The sequence below is a fragment of the Trachemys scripta genome, chromosome 11 (genome assembly GCF_013100865.1).
Source record: "Trachemys scripta elegans isolate TJP31775 chromosome 11, CAS_Tse_1.0, whole genome shotgun sequence".
NCBI classification, from domain to species: Eukaryota; Metazoa; Chordata; order Testudines; family Emydidae; genus Trachemys; species Trachemys scripta.
The window spans coordinates 6514052-6533740 of record NC_048308.1 but is presented as its reverse complement, the minus strand read 5'-3'; the positions used below and the strand labels follow the sequence as shown (position 1 = coordinate 6533740).

At 44.8% G+C, this 19689-nt stretch overlaps 1 protein-coding gene across 4 annotated transcripts in view; it reads right to left on the bottom strand.

Annotated features, from left to right (window-relative positions):
- MRAS (muscle RAS oncogene homolog) overlaps window positions 1-19689 on the bottom strand; it is a 65971-nt gene that overhangs the window by 18332 nt on the left and 27950 nt on the right. For all 4 annotated transcript variants that reach the window (XR_004647676.1, XM_034785755.1, XM_034785756.1 and 1 more), the window contains one exon: window positions 14659-14869. Coding sequence is in view for 3 of the 4 variants with exons in the window: in XM_034785755.1 (XP_034641646.1) it covers window positions 14659-14851 (193 nt within the window). In the remaining variant the exon portion in view is untranslated. The remainder of the gene's footprint in view (window positions 1-14658; window positions 14870-19689) is intronic.

Below are 19689 nucleotides of genomic sequence, written 5' to 3'. Positions count from 1 at the left end.
ACCCTTCGGGCCAAAGTTGAGTGAGTGGCGTTGCGATCTGGTGCATGGGGTCACCGTACTGCTCAGGTGTGGCCTGGTGTAGTGCCACCCTCCCAAATCTGATGGTGAGGGCCCCTGCTGAGAGCGTACATTGGTTAATCCAGGCCAGGCCACAACTAAACTATAAAACAGAAAGGGATGAAGGTTCAGTACATCTTAGGCTACATCTTCACTATGGGGAGGGGGGGGGAGGGAGTCGATTTAAGATACGCAAATTCAGCTACGCAAATAGCGTAGCTGAATTCGACATATCCGAGCCAACTTACCCTGCTGTGAGGACTGTGGCAAATCGACCACCGTGGCTCCCCCGCCGACGGCGCTTACTCCTACCTGCGCTGGTGGAGTACAAGCGTCGATTCGGGGATCGATTGTTGCATCCCGACGAGATGCGATAATTCGATCCCCGAGAGATCGATTTCTACCCGCCAATTCAGGCGGGTAGTGTAGACGTAGCCTTAGATTGTGTGAATAGTTAAGGGTCATGTAAGTGACTGCCAAGAGCCCCAGTTTAAAAATTCTAGCAGATTCCTTTAGAGTCTAAGTGTTCAGTGCTATGTAAACTGGGAGAGAGGATATACCAGGTACACATATGTTCTAGATATAATTTACACCCCTTCTCAGGTGTTGTTCTGACATTGATGGGTCCAGTAATAGGAACAGCTGAAGTACAAAAATATTAATAGTAGGTAGCAATTATAGAACACTTTTTTGGAGATCAGAAAGTCTTGTACAAGCAGGACGCTCTCTCACTGGAGTAGTTTCTTCCCAGTTTCTTCCGTATGGCCATGACAATGTCCCTTACTCTTGCAAGAGGCCTGAGGCATTCCTTAGGCTTAGCGGTTTCGGGCTCTGCTTTGGAGTGTGTGCTCAGAGGCCATCATACAGTAGGGTCTCCCCAGCCTGGATCTGACTAGTGTCTCAGGGCATTTTCCAGGAAGTGTTTCCACAGGCAAAACTCTTGTCCCTTATATGTTCAGGGAGAGAAGGAGTAACAAATGCTGCAGTTGGCAGCGCTGGGCACCTTCTCAAGGCAGTGCTGGCATTAGTTTCAGATGGAAAAGGAGGATGTGTAGGACAAACAGTCATTTAACTCCAGGATTCTGGGCATAGTCCTTCTCCTTGGGGAGAAGCTCCCCAAGGTGGGGGAAGACTCAAATGAACTAGACTATAAAAACACTGAAACTACTCAGACGCTAAGAATGGTAAAACTACATACAGATATATTTGCCAATTCTGAAGATTGCTACAGACACAGAAGATTCGGGCCTAGGCCCCGTGCTGGTCAGAAGGAAGTGGAGAGGCACTGATCCGCACCTCCACTTATGCACTCGGTACAGAGCATGAGGGGAGGAACTGTGCAGGCGTGGACCAATGGACACTACTAGTTAGAAATCTGTGGTCTCGGGTACATGCAGCACATACTCACTCACAGTGGAATACACACAGGGATCAGCACTTGAAGAAGAAAGTAGTTTCCTCCCATTTTACCTATGGCTAAAGTGAGGCACAGAGTGGTTAAAAACTCAATCCTTCAAGGCCCAGGTTGCTCACCATCTCCTTGGCAACGCTTGGTATGTTGCAGGATTAGCACCTCAGTGAATCCGTAATAGAACTTGGAAACGGAACCCAGGAAGAGTCCTGTTGCCAAGAACCTGCTCTGACCAATAAACATGGCTTTCACCAGATCATTAAAAGCCAACTTTTTGAAGAGCTGTCTACTGGGCTACCATCCATCTTTTAAAAAGGTAGAAGGCATTGCCCGACTGGGCCTCAGTTCCCTATATATAAAACAAGGCTAACAGCACTTCCCTATCTCACATGTCTCGTGGGGATAAAAACCATTAAAGACTGTGAGGTGACCACATATGATGGCTACTCAGAGATTAATCCATTACAAAAATGATTTTTTTGAACGCTCATTTTGATTTAGTTAAACATTTCCTTGCAGCACTGTGTTATGCGGGAGAACCCGAAGGAAAAAATAGACAAAAAGCAAATACCAACTGTATTTTAAAAGAAGGACACGGTCAGGTTTAAAAAAAAAAAATTATCTATCTCACATGACAAAAGTCCTTAGATTACAGAAAACAAAATAATGTTTAAAATCCAACTTACTTGCCCACAATGTAGGCTTTCCCCAGCACCCTGCAATCCCCTTAGTTCAGGCAATAAAAATATTGACTCGTCAGTTTCATTCACATCTTGTCTATTTCTCCTTCAGGGTTTTCCCATGCTAACAATTCCCCTGCAGCATTGTGTTGTGTCAAGTTTAAATCTAAAACAAAATGACTATTAGAAAAATAAAAGCATTTTTAGTAATAGATTTGTACAACTTTTTGGTGTAGTTTAAGTGTTGTGGGTTTTTTGCACTTAAAGTTTTGGGCACAAAATACTCAAACCACCCGCATTTTTTATGGCTGATTAACAATTTACTTTGTTTAGAGGGAAAGGACTCAAGTCTAAAACTCATTCATATCAATGGTCCTTACTGATTCAAAAATCCCCACTGACGTTAAGGGAGCTTATCTGGAGGCACTGAGGTCAATAGTACTATTCTTCTGAGTAAGAGTTTGCTTGGGCTGGGATTTCCAGAGGAGCCTAAGGGATGTGTGATTTCAATGGGAATGGAGTACTTAACTCCCTTAGGTTCTTCTCCAATTCCCAGTCTCACTGTTGCATGAGGCTAGTCTACCCAGTCTGGACAGAAATAATAAGTAGAGATACATAGATTACAGGATTTCTTCTCTCAAATCTGCAGTTAAGATTCTCTCTCATTTGGCAACACATATTGCGGACATTGAAGTCCCAATATTGACCTGGACAGTGATGTCTCCCCACTCCATCTAGTGAGATTCGAAATCTGACTCAGGATACGCAAAGAACTTCCTGCTGAGTAACTCAGTTCTAACAGGCTTGGTGAATGGGGAAGCAAGGGGGTATATCAAGCAAAGGAAGCTTTCGGGTGAATAGCGAGAAGAGAGATTACTCAATGGTGACACCCATTCGGCAGGGGAGCAGTCACTCAGTGGAGGTGGTGGAATCCCCGCTATATGGGGCAATCACACCTCAGCTGTGGAACAGACTAGAGCCTTGATCCTGGCCTGCAAAGACTGATGCATGTGCTTACCTTAACTTACTTAAGTAGCCCCATTGACTTCAATACAGCTACTTTGCATGAGTGAAGTTATGCACAGGCATTAGTCTTTGCAGGGTTTGAGTCAAGCAAATGGGTGGTTTCCATCCCTAAGCTTGTATGGCTCCATTTTATCAGGTCAGCTGGAAGCTATCCCTCTGGGAGCCTTCTGAATTGCAGGAGGTGCTGGGTTTAACACTTGGCTGCAGCAACTGCAAGATACAAACAAGTTCATCCCTAGAGCAGTTGAGGGACTTCAGTGGAGTTACACTAGGGATGAATTTAGCCCAGTGAATCTAGGCTCTGAACGGAGCGAAATATATTGAATCCACAATTTGGTCCATTAGCCAGAGAACATGGACCTGGTTGAGCTTTTTGGAGCATACGCCCACAGGCATAACTCCCATTAATATATCTGTGGGGAGGGCGTGGTAAACACATGCAGAGTTGACTGTAAGTAACACTTATATTTAATATTATTCAGTGTTCCTTCTTTGGTGTAAACTAAAGTTAGATCTGACCCAGACAACCAGATCTGAACCCCCTGGAGGTAGGGGTGTGTGTTTGTGTGGGGGGAGAGCAAGAGTTCAGGTCTGGATCTGAACTCCACATCTTGGGCCCATGTCTAGTGAAAACTAGCTCACTGTACCAGTTTTCAGGATGGATTTGCCTTTGCCCTAGTCAGCTTTCTGTTGCTCCCATCCTGCTCTTATCATGCAATAGTTTTCTGCAGGGGAAAGCCATGCAATGAGGAAACACTTCGGCCTTTATAAGCCTTTGCATTGTGCTCTAACTAAACACACAGATGTTGTAACATGGAAAAACACAAGTACTTGAATTCTTGCCCTTTCTTTGGGGGAAAGAAAAGGGCCTTTACGAAGACGGAGAAGCCCTCTAAAGAACAGCTTCCATTTCAACAAACAGAGTAAAGATCCTATTAGTAAAAAAGGGCCTTTTCTCTGACAAATAGGCAAGAATTCAAAGCCTTGTGTTTTCCATGTTGCAACATTGACATTTTCCTGGCAGAAAGACAAAAATAAAATAAGCCTCTTAGAAGGTCACAAACCCCAAGTAATAAAAGCAGCAGCTTAAGCTAACATTTAGCTCATTCAGTGAAACTACCTGATTAAAAAACAACCACCACCAGGCAAGATTGAAGGAGCCTGAAGACACCCCAACCCTTCACCTTCTGGTCAGACAATTCCCAAGCTTCTTTAGTGGAAAAGCAGACAGTCAAATTCAAGTGGTCTTAAGACCTGCAGCAACATCCTGCCTCACAGTGAGAAATGCAAAGCAGGACAGAGAGATCCTGAGCGAGCAAGCAAGCAAGCAAGCGCGCACACACACGATAACTGTCTGCAGTTATTTCAAGGGTTTAAACACACAGGATGGAGCAGGATTATGATTATGTAGGGCCTGATCCAAGTCTACTGGAGTCTTTCCATTGACTTGATGGGTTTGGATCAGGCTCCTAGGGTAGTATGCACAAAGATATAACAACTAGGAGCAAAGGCATAAACTAAAAAGAAAACCAAACTGAATATCAGGAAAAAATCTTCTCTCTAGTAAGTGCTGCTAGAAAGATTGGCATAACCTCGTAACTGGGAGGTCCCAAAAGGTGAGGCACTTAAAACTAGACTGCACAAACCACTGGAGAATGCAGGGGTCACCACGCACTGGCCCCCAGGGAATGGGTCACTTTCACTAACTGGTTTAGCAATCAGGAGACAGAGCACAGAATTGGAGTTTATGTGGGTCTTTAGAAACAAAGACACACGTGTGTAACAGTAATGCCCGGGGGGGGGGAGGGGGGAAGTAGACTATCCCAGTCTGAAATGTTACAGAGGATCGGATCCTCAGCTGGTTGAGTTCAGTGTAGATCCAAAGTCAATGCAGTTACACTGCTTTACACCAGCTGAGAATCTAGCCCAGGGAGCCTCCAAACGGTGCAGACAAGTCAATCATGACAAGTTAGGTCCAGCAATACGCCAACCAAACCTTCATCTGGTCAGCGAAACAAGGCGGTTTTGGACGCCCATTTCCCTGGGTGTGACTTGAGCCCCTAGGAATTTTAGCCTTGGGCAAGCATTCCATGGTGGCTCCACGTACAGAATAATAATTCCAGATTGGCATTTAACAGTGACACAAAAAATAAATCCTCTGCTGCTTACTAATTCAGCCTGTGTACAGAAAGAGGGGCAAGAAAAATCGGTGACTAAAACTCACTTAAAGATACAGCTAACCAAATTAGATTAACTCTGGGAGCTATTTAATTCTAACCTGCCACATGTGCCTGTACACTCTGTGTGTGTGACTGCATCTAATCCAGTCTGATATGGCCACTTTGACCTCACAGGCCAGCAGGAAATAATGAAAATAGCTGAGTGCAGAGACAATGGAGCCTGTTCTCATAAAACATCCCTACGGAGACAGCATCCTATAATTCACAGTTAGCACTTGCCTTTAGGTGCCCGTCCCTTATTTAATAAAGCACTCTATAGTATTCACCAGCAATGTGCCCCGAACACTGCAGGGACAGTCCTGCAAGCTGGATTGGTTAGGACCATTAATAGTTATCATTGCACTTTTATAGCAGTATCTTCCATACAATCCTCTTAAGGTGCTTCCTTACCAATAAGTCTCACAATACCTCCATGAGGTAGGGCAATACTATTGTCCCCTCTTTATAATTAGGAAAAGAGACACTGAGAGTAAGTGACCTGAACATGCTCAGAGAGCAAACCCCCTGTAGATGGGTTAGAGCCCCGGTTTGACTCCAACGTCTGAAAAATGAAATAAAAGCAAATTGCATTTAAACCTAGTTCAAGTGAGAAAGAGAGTAAAGAAATTATATAGCCCAATTAAAAAAGTTCCATCATGTTGCCAGCTTCTGTTACACAAGAAGGGCAGGTGTAGGTCTTGTTTAGGAGAGGAAAAACCCGAGCTGGTTAGCACAAAGAATTTTACAGGGCAATGTTGGGACATTATTACAGCTCATGGACAACATAGAGGCTTGGAGAGGAACTCCAAAGAAGGTGGACTGTTTTTGGAACAAAGTTGTCAAATGCCTACCCATTCCAGCTTGTGTGTTATATTTACTTCTGCATCACTAGATGCTTATAAAGCCCCCTCATCGTATGTCTTCACTTGGCAATCACATCCTCCACAGCTAGTCCTAATCCCTTTTTACAAGCACTGGATTGAAAAAAGAAAAAAATCACCCAGTGAAGGATTTAACTGCAAATGAAGTATAATTAAAGGAAGACAGATGACTCTGAAGGGTAGCGTGATGCATCTTTACACCTCTGTCATGCTTCTCCCCGACTGTATTGCTTTAACCACTCATGCTAAAGTATGTACCTAGCATGCGACCAGCTGTCTAAGGATTTGTATTGTTCTGTGATGTTAAAAATAGTGAACAGAGTTTGAGCATAGAAGTTTCTGGTTATCAGGGAATAACACAGATTATCGAGGGTGCAAAGTTTGGTTTAAGATAAAGTGGCATGAGGAATACATAATCTGCAATATCCCCGATTGAGAGTAAAAGGTTGATGGGTCAAAGTACAGACATTGAGATACGAGGGTATGAAGTTCATAAAGTGGCTATATTCAGGTGTGGAGTATAATGAGTGGATATGATGATGAGGATGGATTGACCCTCATTTGGTGAGATTTAATGTTTAGGGAGTTTATGGTTCCAGTTCATATGAGCCAACGGAGAAGGTCACTTGGTCCCTTTCTCATAGTGGGAGAATGTCACCACTCTGGCTCACGCCTCCTAGTACTGTCGGTGGCCGGTGATGTGCTCGATGTAGATGTCCCTGGACCATCAGATGGCGTCTGAGACCATGAGGCGCCGCATGAGACATGCGTAGCGTTGACCGAGCCCACAGGTCCGCAGCACATGCTCGTTGCAGGGGTCCCAGGCGCCCAGGGCTCCGACAATCAGGGTGTCCATCTGCACCGCATAGCCCTTCGCTCTCAGGGTGTCAGCCAGGGGGGCGTACTTTTCCAGCTTACGAGCTCGGGCTTCGCAAAATGCCGGAGTCCTGTTCTCAAAGGAGACTGTGACATCGATGAGGATGATCTTTTTCTGGGCCTCATCGGTGACGACCACATCAGGTCGTAGCTGGCTGTCGGTACCGGGGATGGTGCAGTTCACGGAGATCTCCCCCAGGCGTGGCGCGATGGCGGTCACCAGGCGGTTCTGGATGGCATTGTGGTGCAGCTGCCAGGCTCTGGAGTGGGGTTTGCAGCTGCACAGGACGTGGGGCAGGGTCTCGTTGGGGTAGCCGCACTTCCTGCAATACTTGTCTCGGTTCCTGTGGTGGACAGCTCCGTTGAGCAGGACACAGTTGAGCCGGGCACGGTGGATGAACCACCAGTCGGTGAAACGGTTGAAGCCATGGGGAGGAAGTGGTTGCTGGCGTCCCACTTGCTGGTCAACTCAAAGGCTTTACCCTGGTCCAGTTTATGCTTCAGGGTTTCCACGTACAGCGAGTGGATGGCGGCCTTCAGAGTCCTCTCCAGCAAGCCCCTGGCTGTCAGGGTGACGATGGTGTTGTCGTCGGACCTGATCTGCGGCACCCAGACTCCCAGCTCCTGGCGCTCCTCGCACCACTCCCAGCGGCAGCTGATGCGCTTCCCCAGGTGACGCGCGGCATTGCGAGTGCGGGACCACAGTGAAGCGATGTCGCGCCCGTCCCTACTAGAACCTGATCAAAAGCCCAGATAACTCAATGGAAAAGACACCCATTGACCTTAATGGGCTTTGCACCAGGCCCTTAAGGAACAGAGTCAAAGGAAACAGGTAAGAGAAACCCTTTCTTCTCTCAAGGGGGATGGCAAGGACCACATGCAGTTTCAAACAAGAATGTCCTTTTCTTCCCCACTTGCTGACCTCAGGGATGTATGGCGAGTTTTCTAATGCTGGATGAATAAAGGGAAAGATATAAAAGGCTGCTGCAGTTTCACCTTTGAGGCAGTACAACAGCAGTGGCATAAGGATTCTAAAGCCAAGTGGGATTCCCAGAATGCAGTTCCAGGCTATGGCTGAATTAAATTCCGGATGTGATGAGATGTGTGGAGAAGAGCTACTCAAAACTGTTTATTCAAAGCCTTTTTCTGGGGGGTGGTGAAAAAATGGCTGTCTATTGAAACAGAATGTTCTGTGAGAAAAAACTTCCATTTGTTGACAGCAGAAAAAAGTTGATTCGGTGTTTTTGATGAAAACCCAAAAAAAGTTACATGCAAATATAAAAAAAAAAAAAATATTGTTTTCTTGGAATTTTTTTCTGCTGAAAACAAAATACATGTTTTGACCAGCCCTAGTGTGGAACAGCTGTTATTGTGATGCAAGAATGCATGGCGTGGCTGCAGAGAGCAAAGGTCACTTGTCAGTTTAGAAGGCAGGGTTCTGGACAAAGGAGGCAAATCAGACAGTGGCAGGCTACAGTTAACAGCAGGATCTGGCTTGTTTCTGATGTAATACTGGAATAAAAATAATTAGTTAAATAAAAGCTCNGTAGAAGCGAAATAAAGCAGAGGAGTGAATGGGGGAGGGATAGACGGAGGGAAGAAGGAGAGGGGGATAAAAAAGAGCACGGCGGGGGGGGGGGGGCGGCGCGGACGGAGGGAAGAGGCAATAAAGCAAACATCACAATACGTATTTATGCCCTGAACCTGCAAACACTCACACATGCTTAAAGTTAAGCACATGCATTTTTTCAGGATTGAGGCCTTAAAGCAAGATTTATAGCCTTCCCTTAAACACTTTAGGCACTGCTTTTCTTCACTAAAGAGTAACCATAATGTCTTGGCGTGCAACTGAATTCTCAGTAAAATAATTTTGATCCAAAAAAATTAAAATTTTTTGAAGATTTAAAAAAGCTCCTTTTAAAAGATCCTGGTGGCTTCCCCTCCCTCTTTTTCTGCCTGACTGTAGTTTAAAAAAAAGTTACAGTTGCCACAAATGCCAAACGTCGCATACCCAAGGCCCCAGAACATCTTGAGCACTACCAGGAAAAAATAGCATTCCAGGCTAAAGTTACGGTTTTGGGTTGACTATGTGCTTATGAGAAATTGGACACGTGCTTTGGGACTGGTTCATGATATTGGAACTCAGGAGTCTGTGGGGGTGTTTATACATGTGATTTGTGGTTGGTCTGGAGGATTAGGTCTTAATGGTTCATAGATTTAGATCCCAAGGCCAGAAGGGACCACTGTGATGATCTAGTATGGCCCTCTGTATAACAGACGATATAGAATGACCCCAAAATAATTTCTAGAGCAGATCTTTTAGAAAAACATCCAATCTTGCTTTAAAAATTGCTAGTGATGGAGAATCCACCATGACTCTTGGTGAAATCTTCCAGTGGTCAATTACCCTCACTCTTCAAAATGTTACACCTTATTTCCAATCTGAATTGGTCTAGCTTCAACTTTCAGCCATTGCATCATTTTAGATCTTTCGCTGCTAGATTAAAGAGACCATTATCAAATATTTCTTCCGCATGTTGTTACTTACAAGTCACCTCTTAAACTAGATTGAGCCTCTTGAGTCTAACAAAGAGAAGGTTATCACTGTAAGGCAAGTATCAGAGGGGCAGCCGTGTTACTCTGAATCTGTAAAAAGCAACAGAGGGTCCTGTGGCACCTGTCAGACTAACAGAAGTATTGGGAGCATAAGCTTTCGTGGGGTAAGAACCTCACTTCTTCAGATGCAAGTAATGGAAATTTCCAGAGGCAGGTATAAATCAGTATGGAGATTACGAGGTTGGTTCAATCAGGGAGGGTGAGGTGCTCTGCTAGCAGTTGAGGTGTGAACACCAAGGGAGAAGAAACTGTTTTTGTAGTTGTCTAGCCATTCACAGTCTTTGTTTAATCCTGATCTGATGGTGTCAAATTTGCAAATGAACTGGAGCTCAGCAGTTTCTCTTTGGAGTCTGGTCCTGAAGTTTTTTTGCTGTAAGATGGCTACCTTTACATCTGCTATTGTGTGGCCAGGGAGGTTGAAGTGTTCTCCTACTGGTTTTTGTATATTGCCATTCCTGATATCTGACTTGTGTCCATTTATCCTCTTGCGTAGTGACTGTCCAGTTTGGCCAATGTACATAGCAGAGAGGCATTGCTGGCATATGATGGCATATATAACATTGGTGGACGTGCAGGTCAATGAGCCGGTGATGTTGTAGCTGATCTGGTTAGGTCCTGTGATGGTGTTGCTGGTGTAGATATGTGAGCAGAGTTGACATCGAGGTTTGTTGCATGGGTTGGTTCCTGAGTTAGAGTTGTTATGGTGCGGTGCGTGGTTGCTGGTGAGAATATGCTTAAGAATGGCAGGTTGTCTGTGGGCGAGGACTGTCCTGCCTCCCAAGGTTTGTGAAAGTAAGGGATCATTGTCCAGGATGGGTTGGAGATCACTGATGATGCATTGGAGAGGTTTAAGCTGAGGACTGTAGGTGATGGCCAGTGGAGTTCTGTTGGTTTCTTTTTTTGGGCCTGTCTTCTAGCAGGAGGCTTCTGGGTACACGTCTGGCTCTGTTGATTTGTTTCTTTATTTCCTTGTGTGGGTATCGTAGTTTTGAGAATGCTTGGTGAAGATCTTGTAGGTGTTGGTCTCTGTCTGAGGGGTTGGAGCAGATGTGGTTGTACCTCAGCGCTTGGCTGTAGACAATGGATCGTGTGGTGTGTCCGGGGTGGAAGCTGGAGGCATGAAGGTAGGCATAGCGGTCGGTGGGTTTTCGGTATAGGGTGGTGGTAACGTGGCCATTGCTTGTTTGTACTGTGGTGTCTAGAAAGTGGACCTCCCGTGTAGATTGGTCCAGGCTGAGGTTGATGGTGGGGTGGAAGCTGTTGAAATCATGGTGGAATTCTTCCAGGGTCTCCTTCCCATGGGTCCAGATGATGAAGAGGTCATCAATGTAGCCTAGGTAGAGAAGGGGCGTGAGTGGACGAGAGCTGAGGAAGTGTTGTTCCAGATCAGACATAAAAATGTTGGCATATTGTGGGGCCATGCGGATGCCCATAGCAGTGCCACTGGTCTGGAGGTATATATTGTCACCAAATTTGAAATAATTGTGCGTGAGGATAAAGTCACAGAGCTCAGCAACAAGCTGTGCTGTGTCATCATCAGGGATACACAGATGGAATACAAGCTGTCAGGAACAGTGTGGGATGTTTGTGTAGAGAGCCTCCACATCCATGGTGGCTAGGATGGTGTTTTCTGGGAGGTCACCAATGCATTGTAGTTTTTCCTCAGGAAATCAGTGGTTTCACAGAGATAGCTGGGAGTGCTGGTGGCGTAGGGTCTGAGTAGGGAGTCCACATATCCACACAGTCCTTCAGTGAGAGTGCCAATGCCCGAGATGATGGGGCATCCAGGATTTCCAGGTTTGTGGATCTTGGGTAGTAGATAGAGCCCCGACTGGGGTTATTCTAAGTGTATGTTGATTTGTTCCTGTAGGGAGTGTCCTGAGTAGATGGTGCAGTTTCCTAGTGTATTCCTCAGTGGGATCTGAGGAAAGTGGCCTGTAGAATTTGGTATTGGAGAGTTGTCTGGCAGCCTCCTTCTGTCATGACATTATCATCAAAGAGGCTGATAAAGAAGGTGCTGTTGTCATCATGAACAGGAATGGCAATATACAAAAACCTGTAGGAGAACACTTCAACCTCCCTGGCCACACAATAGCAGATGTAAAGGTAGCCATCTTACGGCAAAAAGACTTCAGGACCAGACTCCAAAGAGAAACTGCTGAGCTCCAGTTCATTTGCAAATTTGACACCATCAGATCAGGATTAAACAAAGATTGTGAATGGCTAGACAACTACAAAAGCAGTTTCTTCTCCCTTGGTGTTCACACCTCAACTGCTAGCAGAGCACCTCACCCTCCCTGATTGAACTAACCTCGTAATCTCCATACTGATTTATACCTGCCTCTAGAAATTTCCATTACTTGCATCTGAAGAAGTGAGGTTCTTACCCACGAAAGCTTATGCTCCCAATACTTCTGTTAGTCTTAAAGGTGCCATAGGACCCTCTGTTACTGTAAGGCAGGTTTTCTAATTCTTTAATCATTCTTGGGGCTCTTCTTTGAGCTATCGTCTTGAACCGTGAACAGCAACAAGTATTCCAGCAGGTCACACCAGTGCTAAATACGGAGGTGAAAGAATCTCTCTAGTCCTACTCAATTTTCCCTGTTTATGCATCCCAGGATTGCATTACCCCTTTTGGCCACACTGTTGCACTTGGACCTCATGTTCAGTGGATTATTCCACCATGACTCCCAATTTCCTGTCCGTCCGTCCCCCCCCCCCCCCCCGAGTCACCCAGGATAGTCCCCCGCTCTGTAAGTATGGCCTGCATTTTTTGTTCCTAGAGGTGTACTCTTACATTTAGTTGTATTAAAACATGTATTGATTGCTCATACCCAGCTAACCAAGAGATCCAGATTGCTCTGTATCAGTGATCCGTCCACTTCATTGTTTACCATCCCCTGGCTTGGGTGTTACCTGCAAATGTTATCAGTGATGATTTTATGTTCTCTTCCAGGTCACTGATAAATATGTTAAAATAGTATAGGGCCAAGAATTAGTACCTGTGGGATCCCACTAGTATCCTTGAGCAGGTATGTTGATTCCCCAGTTACATTTTGAGATCTATTAGCCAACTTTTAATCCATTTAATGTGTGCCATGTTAGTTTTATATTGCTCTAGTTTTTTTTTTTTAAATCAAAATGTCATGCAATACCAAGTCAAACACCATATAGAAGTCTAAAGTATATTACATCAACACAACTTGTAATCTCATTAAAAAAAAATAAGTTAGTTTGACAGGATCTATTTTTCAGACCCACGTGACTAGCATTAATTATATTACCTTCCTTTAATTCTTCATTAAATTGAGTTCCATATCAGCCACTCCATTATCTTGCCTGGGACCAATGTCAGACTGACAGGCCTATAATTATCTGGGTCAGTCTGTTTACCCTTTTTAAAAATTGGCACAGCACTAGCTTTCTTCCAATCTCCTGGAACTTCCCTAGCGCTCCAGACTTATTGAAAAAAAACAAAACAAAACAAAAAAAACCAACATTAATGGTCCAATGAGCTCTTCAGCCAGCTCTTCTCAAACTCTTGGATGCAAGTTATCTGGACCTTCTGATTTAAAAAGATCTGTCTTTAGTAGCCGCTGTTTAATATCATCCTGAGATATTAGTGGACTGGAAAGAACATTATCCTCACCATCTCCCCCCCCCCCCCAAATACATACAGAAATATTTATTGAATACTTCAGACTTTTCTGCATTACTATGGACCAATACCATTTTCAGGCTGATTTTGTTGCTTTTTCGTGATTGTGTTGAAATGCTGGAGGGGAGCGAGGGGGAGTGAATTTCCTTAACTTGTCACACAAACCATAGTGAAGCACACAGTTTACATCATCCAAGTACAAGTATACATATGCATTAATATTGGATACTGCATGTTGTAAATAAAACCATCTGAAGAATTTGATTTCTGACAGTGAACAATTTCCCTTAGAGCTTCTGGTCAACCTATTTTCCTTTTTTAAAAACGACTGTTGCAATTTTAGCCAGTTCAGTTTATTTTTCTTGCATGAACAAGAACAGAAGCACAAGTGATCTATCTTCCGTTACAAGCACCACCACACAGCAGACAGGCATCTGACTGGTATGTTAAAAGGTGGACTTAAATGTAACCCATCACAGAACCAATTCCCTCAGATGATGGGATGCAATTGGTACCACAGTTCTTTAATTATTGGAGGATAAAATCTTCTGCAGTGGATATTTATTTTAATTGTAGTCCTCACTCAAGTATCCATTTACTATTATTAAAGCATACACCACTTAGGCAGGACGTCACCCCAGAGAATCAATTTAACCCCAAATGATATTTAATAGCAATGACTGCTTAACAAAAGGCACTATAATTCTGCTTAATGTGGATGCCTTCAGATGATTCGGGTGTATCTCAGTCTATGTTCATATTCCAGGTCCTTCACTTGCCAGGGCAAGTTTCACACCTCACATACACCTGAGGCAAGAGGCTTTTCCAAGCACTAGTTATAACAGGTGATCAGGAATTACGGGGGCCATGGAAAGGGAAAGATTGCCCACTAGGGCATCGCAATGAAGAGAATTTACTATTTGCAGAATGATTTGTACAAGAACTGATATGGCACATAAATAGGGCAGTTAAACGTAGTGCATTCCCCCCCCCCCAAACTTCCCTGGTAATGCATAGGTTTTTATGAACCTGCATGAGTCCTGTAGCTTTACAAGAAGCCAGTTGCCTAGCACGTACAAATAGCTCACAAGGTGGTTTGCAGTATAATTACAAACAGCTTAAATTGGAGTAGAAGATGCCTTTAAACCCAACAAGATATAGAAAAAGGTCAGTACACAGATATGCTTGGGGACTGTCAGAATGGACACACCCAAGTGGAAGGAGGTTTACTCACCATCAAGAATTGCCCACTGGCCATCTATTTCCGTGTGTTTCAGGTAGGAATCCTCAATGGTTGGGTCATAGTCTGGCACAAAAATCTTCTGGAAGAACTGAATGGTGAGAGCGCTCTTCCCCACGCCACCATCCCCAACCACCACCAGTTTATATGTGGGCAGGTTTTCACTTGGAACAGCACTCGTAGCCATGTTTCCAGTGGGTCAGACCTGGAGGAGAAAAGGAAAGACTGACTCATACCGTGCATTAGCAACAACAAGATGGCTACCTGGATACCGGTTTCCATGAGGAGTCACAGCTGGGATTCCTTCCATTAACCTCACTCTGAACTGGTGGAGGGAGAAGGGGGACCATGACCTTGCATCTTCCCTGCTCCCTTTCCAGCATCCTGGAGAAGAGCAGGAGTGAGTAGTTTCTGTACTCCATAGGGACTGCTATTGCAAGCAGCCAGCCTCAGGGACTGGGGGAGGCGTGAGAGCGGACGCTTGTTCATCACCATTGGTTTCCAAGAAGCCACTCACAATCTGTGCTCTTATTAGGATTTTAGTGCTGGCTGGGCAGTGCTGAAGGACAAAGTCCTTTTAATGACAGGACTGGCAGAGCACAGAGGCAATGCAAACTCTTCCCCCTTTTCCCGCACATCTCAACCTTGACCTAGATGGACCACTGCTATGGGAGGGAAGGTGGCCACGTTTCCACGGCTTATTCCCTTTCTACAGAGTCTGCCACTTTGTGCCAAATGTGTCACAAAGCTCCCACCCACAGCTCCCTCTCCACTAGCAACTAGCCTGAGACAATGAAATCAATCTGCACACAAGGTCAAAACAGCTGCTAAGTTACAAATGATTCTTCAGTCACTATCAACTCTTGTTGCACTTGAACCAGTGACCGTAATCCATTAGGAATCCCAAGCCATCAGTTCTTTGAGTGGGTCATATTACATACATCATACATCCAAGAGACAGTTATAGTTTGGGCCTTGCCTGCTAAACGCCAGGCAAACACCCATAATAGGGTGTGATGGATGATGCAGCAGGTTAGAGTTCAAATCCTGGTTCAGCTGACACATGAAAAGGCACGTAGCAGGCTTGTCCTCTCTCACTATAAAGTTTAGAATAGCTTGCACAGGAGAACCCAGGGTAGCAATGCAGGATTCACGTTCACTGTCAGGAAGGCGATCACCTTCAATTCTAAAGGATTTCCTGGTCCTTCTTGCAGGCTAGGGGGATCTGAGGGAATGGGCCTCAGCGGTCTGTCAGCAAAAGAGCCAATCTGGCACAATATGGGTTAGGGCTTGCTGCTCTTAGCAGGTTGCTACCTACCGGTATGTGTCTCTCTGTATTTAGTTATAGTTGTATTAGATTGCTTCCGAATTCTAAGAAATAAAGAGTGTTATGTTGCAACCTTCCAGGAAGAGTATTTATGTTTTGCTTTTAACTCTGTGTGGATGCACATAGGAGCATTGCTACCACAACACAAGAACCAGCAGCTTTCTAGAGACTACACACTTTGGCAAGCCCACTTCTAGCTAGTGCTAGTTCTAGCAGGGTTGTCTGGCAGTAGACGAGAGCTCATATGACTGGGTGGAACAGCTGCTGCATTCCCCAGGGGCTGCAAGGGGCAGACACCCATTAGGTGCTGTACTTCCCTGGGGTACAGGCTTCCCCAGAGCTCTCCACTGGGAAGGAGAGATTTTTGCATTGGTCACCACTCAGGCAAGTGCTTTAATGGCATATTCCAGCTTTTAGTTACTCAGGGCCGAATCCCAGAGACCTGACTCAGTTTTCATTCCGTCTTTACATATGCAAAAAATTCTCAATGCTTTCTGTTGGAGATTTAGCTGAGTGAGTTAACGCGGAGCTAGGATCACAGGGATTGACCCTCACTGCATATTTGATCTGAGCAGGAGGAAATGTTTTGCATGGTGAACAATGAATAAGAGGCAGCCCCAGAATCCTTTGCTGATTGTACAACAGAAAAGTGTGCGCAAATGACTGGCATGTCAGAATGTACAACATGCTCAGCAGTCCGATACGGGACAGAAAACCTTTGATTCCTATGAAATGCCAACAGTCGCTTCCATTCGAGACAAGTTCAGTACAGCTTCTGTTGGACGGCCTTTGAACCATGAATAAGATGCACAGCATGGAATGAGACTTGGGAGTCCCTGCTCTTCTTCTGCTGCTATAAGCACTAGATCCTACTCTTTCCCAGTCACTCACCCTCTGCCTCTCCCAGCTAGAGATACATTTTGTCTAATTTTTCAGTGGCACATTTCCCTGCTCCTTGTGCTCCATGTGTCCTACATGGTAGGATACTGACCTCAGAGTTGTACTCAAAGTGTAGCAGCAATTACATGCCTAGAAAGCATAAGGACAATGCAACCAAAAAGATTCACTGTGCTGTGACAAATGTGGATTTTTGTTTTGTTTTTTATTTTGACATGAGGGAAATGCATTAATGCTTTCCAGAATCCAGTTCTCATTACTCTTCTCTGATCATCACATAGCAACTGAACTGTTGAGAAGTAGAACACAAGTTTGGATATTTCATCCCCAATTACAGTCACTGCTAAATGCTGAGATGCGATTTTCCAAATGGGGATTTTTTTCCCCCCCATATAATATACACCACCGAGAACAACTTGATCCTGTAGTACTTCTGCAAATGAGGGAATAAATTCAGGTTACACCAATTCAGATCCAGGTTTTGTAAGGAGCTGAATTCCTTGAACTCCCATCAGAATCACGCACTAGAAATCTCTCCTTATACGCCTAGAATTGGTTCACTGAACATTCATTTATGTTTTCTTGCAAGAGAAAGCCATCATGTATAAAAAGGAAGAGAAATATTAGTGTTGCCAGAGGAATGGGACATTGAGACTACACGGACTGCAAGATTAAAAGATAAGTGGTTCTGTCTCACCTGAGCTGAGATGAGTATTGACATGCTAATAGGAAAGAAATACTGGGGACACCTGCCAGTATTAATGAACAGTCATAGGTAATTAGATATTTAGAGAAACATCCCTACTTTCAGAATGGAATTGGAGAAACTCCTCCATAATAACTGGGACAGTCCATTATAACAAGCAGCAACATCTGAATTGGGGGAGGGTACATAGATATTTATATGGTGTCCATCACAAAGTTTGTGTGACATGCTCAGATAACTTAGTGAATTTATCCTCACAACATTCCTGCAAGGTAGGGCAGTGTTATTCCCAATTTACAGATGGGAACCAGAGGTATACAAAGTTTAAGTGACTTGCCTAGGGAGTGTGTGCACACGCACGCTCTCTCTGAGCTAGCAAATGAACCCTTATCTCCTGGATCTTGGTCTCCTTAACCACAAGCTCATCATATACATGAGTGATGTGCTTGGCTGAAGGTTTTGGGGCAACTAAGCATATCAATATAACTGCTTGCTTTTGCATGTTGCAGGTCAAATCCTCCTTTCCTTTGTACCCAGTGCAATCCCATAAAAACCAGCTAAACCCTTTCCTTGAACACTCCAAAGGGTAGAGACCTTGAATGAAAACCAGGCCCCATTCAAGTAAGTGGCAAAACTCCCATTGACTTCAATGTGGCCAGGAATTCACCTCTTTTCCAGGTGCTTCACAGTATATGCAGATATTAGTCCTCTGATGTTTCTGGACAAGCTGAGTGACAGCTTGGCTTTCAAACATCTGGTAGCAGGCAGGCCACAAGTGAGAACAAATATATGCAACTTGCTGACCTCACCATAAACCACAAGCTATTTCTCGGTAGACATAAGAGTTCTATTTTCAGTACTAAACCCTTCAACTTTCTCAGAAATCCCAACCTTAACCCCAATGAAATATTTTCAAAAGTACAATGATAATAATTAGTCTACAGTGTAAATTTCAACTATAGTCCTTGTGCACATTAGAAGAACTAGTGAGGAACTGGCAACATAGAATAGCGTAATCCCCCAATTGGAGTTGGCCAACTGTGGACTGAGCTTCAAAGGGGTCCTATCCAAGGTACTACAGCAATAATGGCTACCAGACCCCTCAGACACCGTTTCCCAGCATGCACGGAGTCAGTGGCAGGCACAGAATAGACTAGAAACTCCTGCTGAGGCCAACAGGGAGGCTTCTGCATGGGGTGAGATGAACAAGAGTTTGCTGGGCCACTGACAGGAGATTGCCTGTTATGGGGATAGCCTGACTTGGAGACAGAGGCTAGTTGTGAGCTTTGAGTTTGGGAGCTCAGAGAGAAGCAGAACAGCTCAGGGAGTCTCTGATTAACTCTGTCTCCTGTCAAAGGGAGTCTTTACACTGCTATGGGATCCAGTGCACGGGTCAGGCAGTTCCAGCCCTGCACAGATGAGCGTCCAGGAGTAGCAAAGATCCAACCAAAACTAGCTACTGAGAGCCAGCTGAGACCTCCACAGGACTGCAGACTAGGGAGCTAGGAGAGGACCCTGCTCCATCCAGGGATGAAGATACTGTAAGGAGATTTAAGCTGGGCAATGTTCAGAGGGCTGCAGCCCTCATCTCCGTACGCATCCCCAGTATGTCATTTGCCAGGGAAGGAGCTGGGGGTTGGGAAGAGTTGATTGCTGGGAGGTGGGAAATTGTTGATGTTTATAAATGTACAAGTTACCTGTAACCCTTTCCTTCCATAGATCCTATTTTCCTGCTCCCAATAAAGTCCCCCCCTTTGTTATACTGTTATGTTGGGGTGTCTCATCTCTTTTGCGGGGGTTTGTGCTGTGTACTTTATTGTTTTGCATGTTCTGGATTTTATCCTCCTTGCCAGTTAGTAGCATTATTCACTTTCCCAAGAGAAAACACTCCTTGTGCGTAGGCACAGGGAGGAGTCACCAGGCATCACAAAAAACAACCCAAGATCAGGGGAGAAGCCACTACTAGCAGCAAGCAAGACAGAGAAGGCTTGAGCCACACCTTGTGGGCGGGGCATCTCCATCCCCGTTACGGAGAAGCAGCAGAAATTGAATTGAAAATTCAGACATTAAATTAGTTTGTTCAGAGCGAACAAAC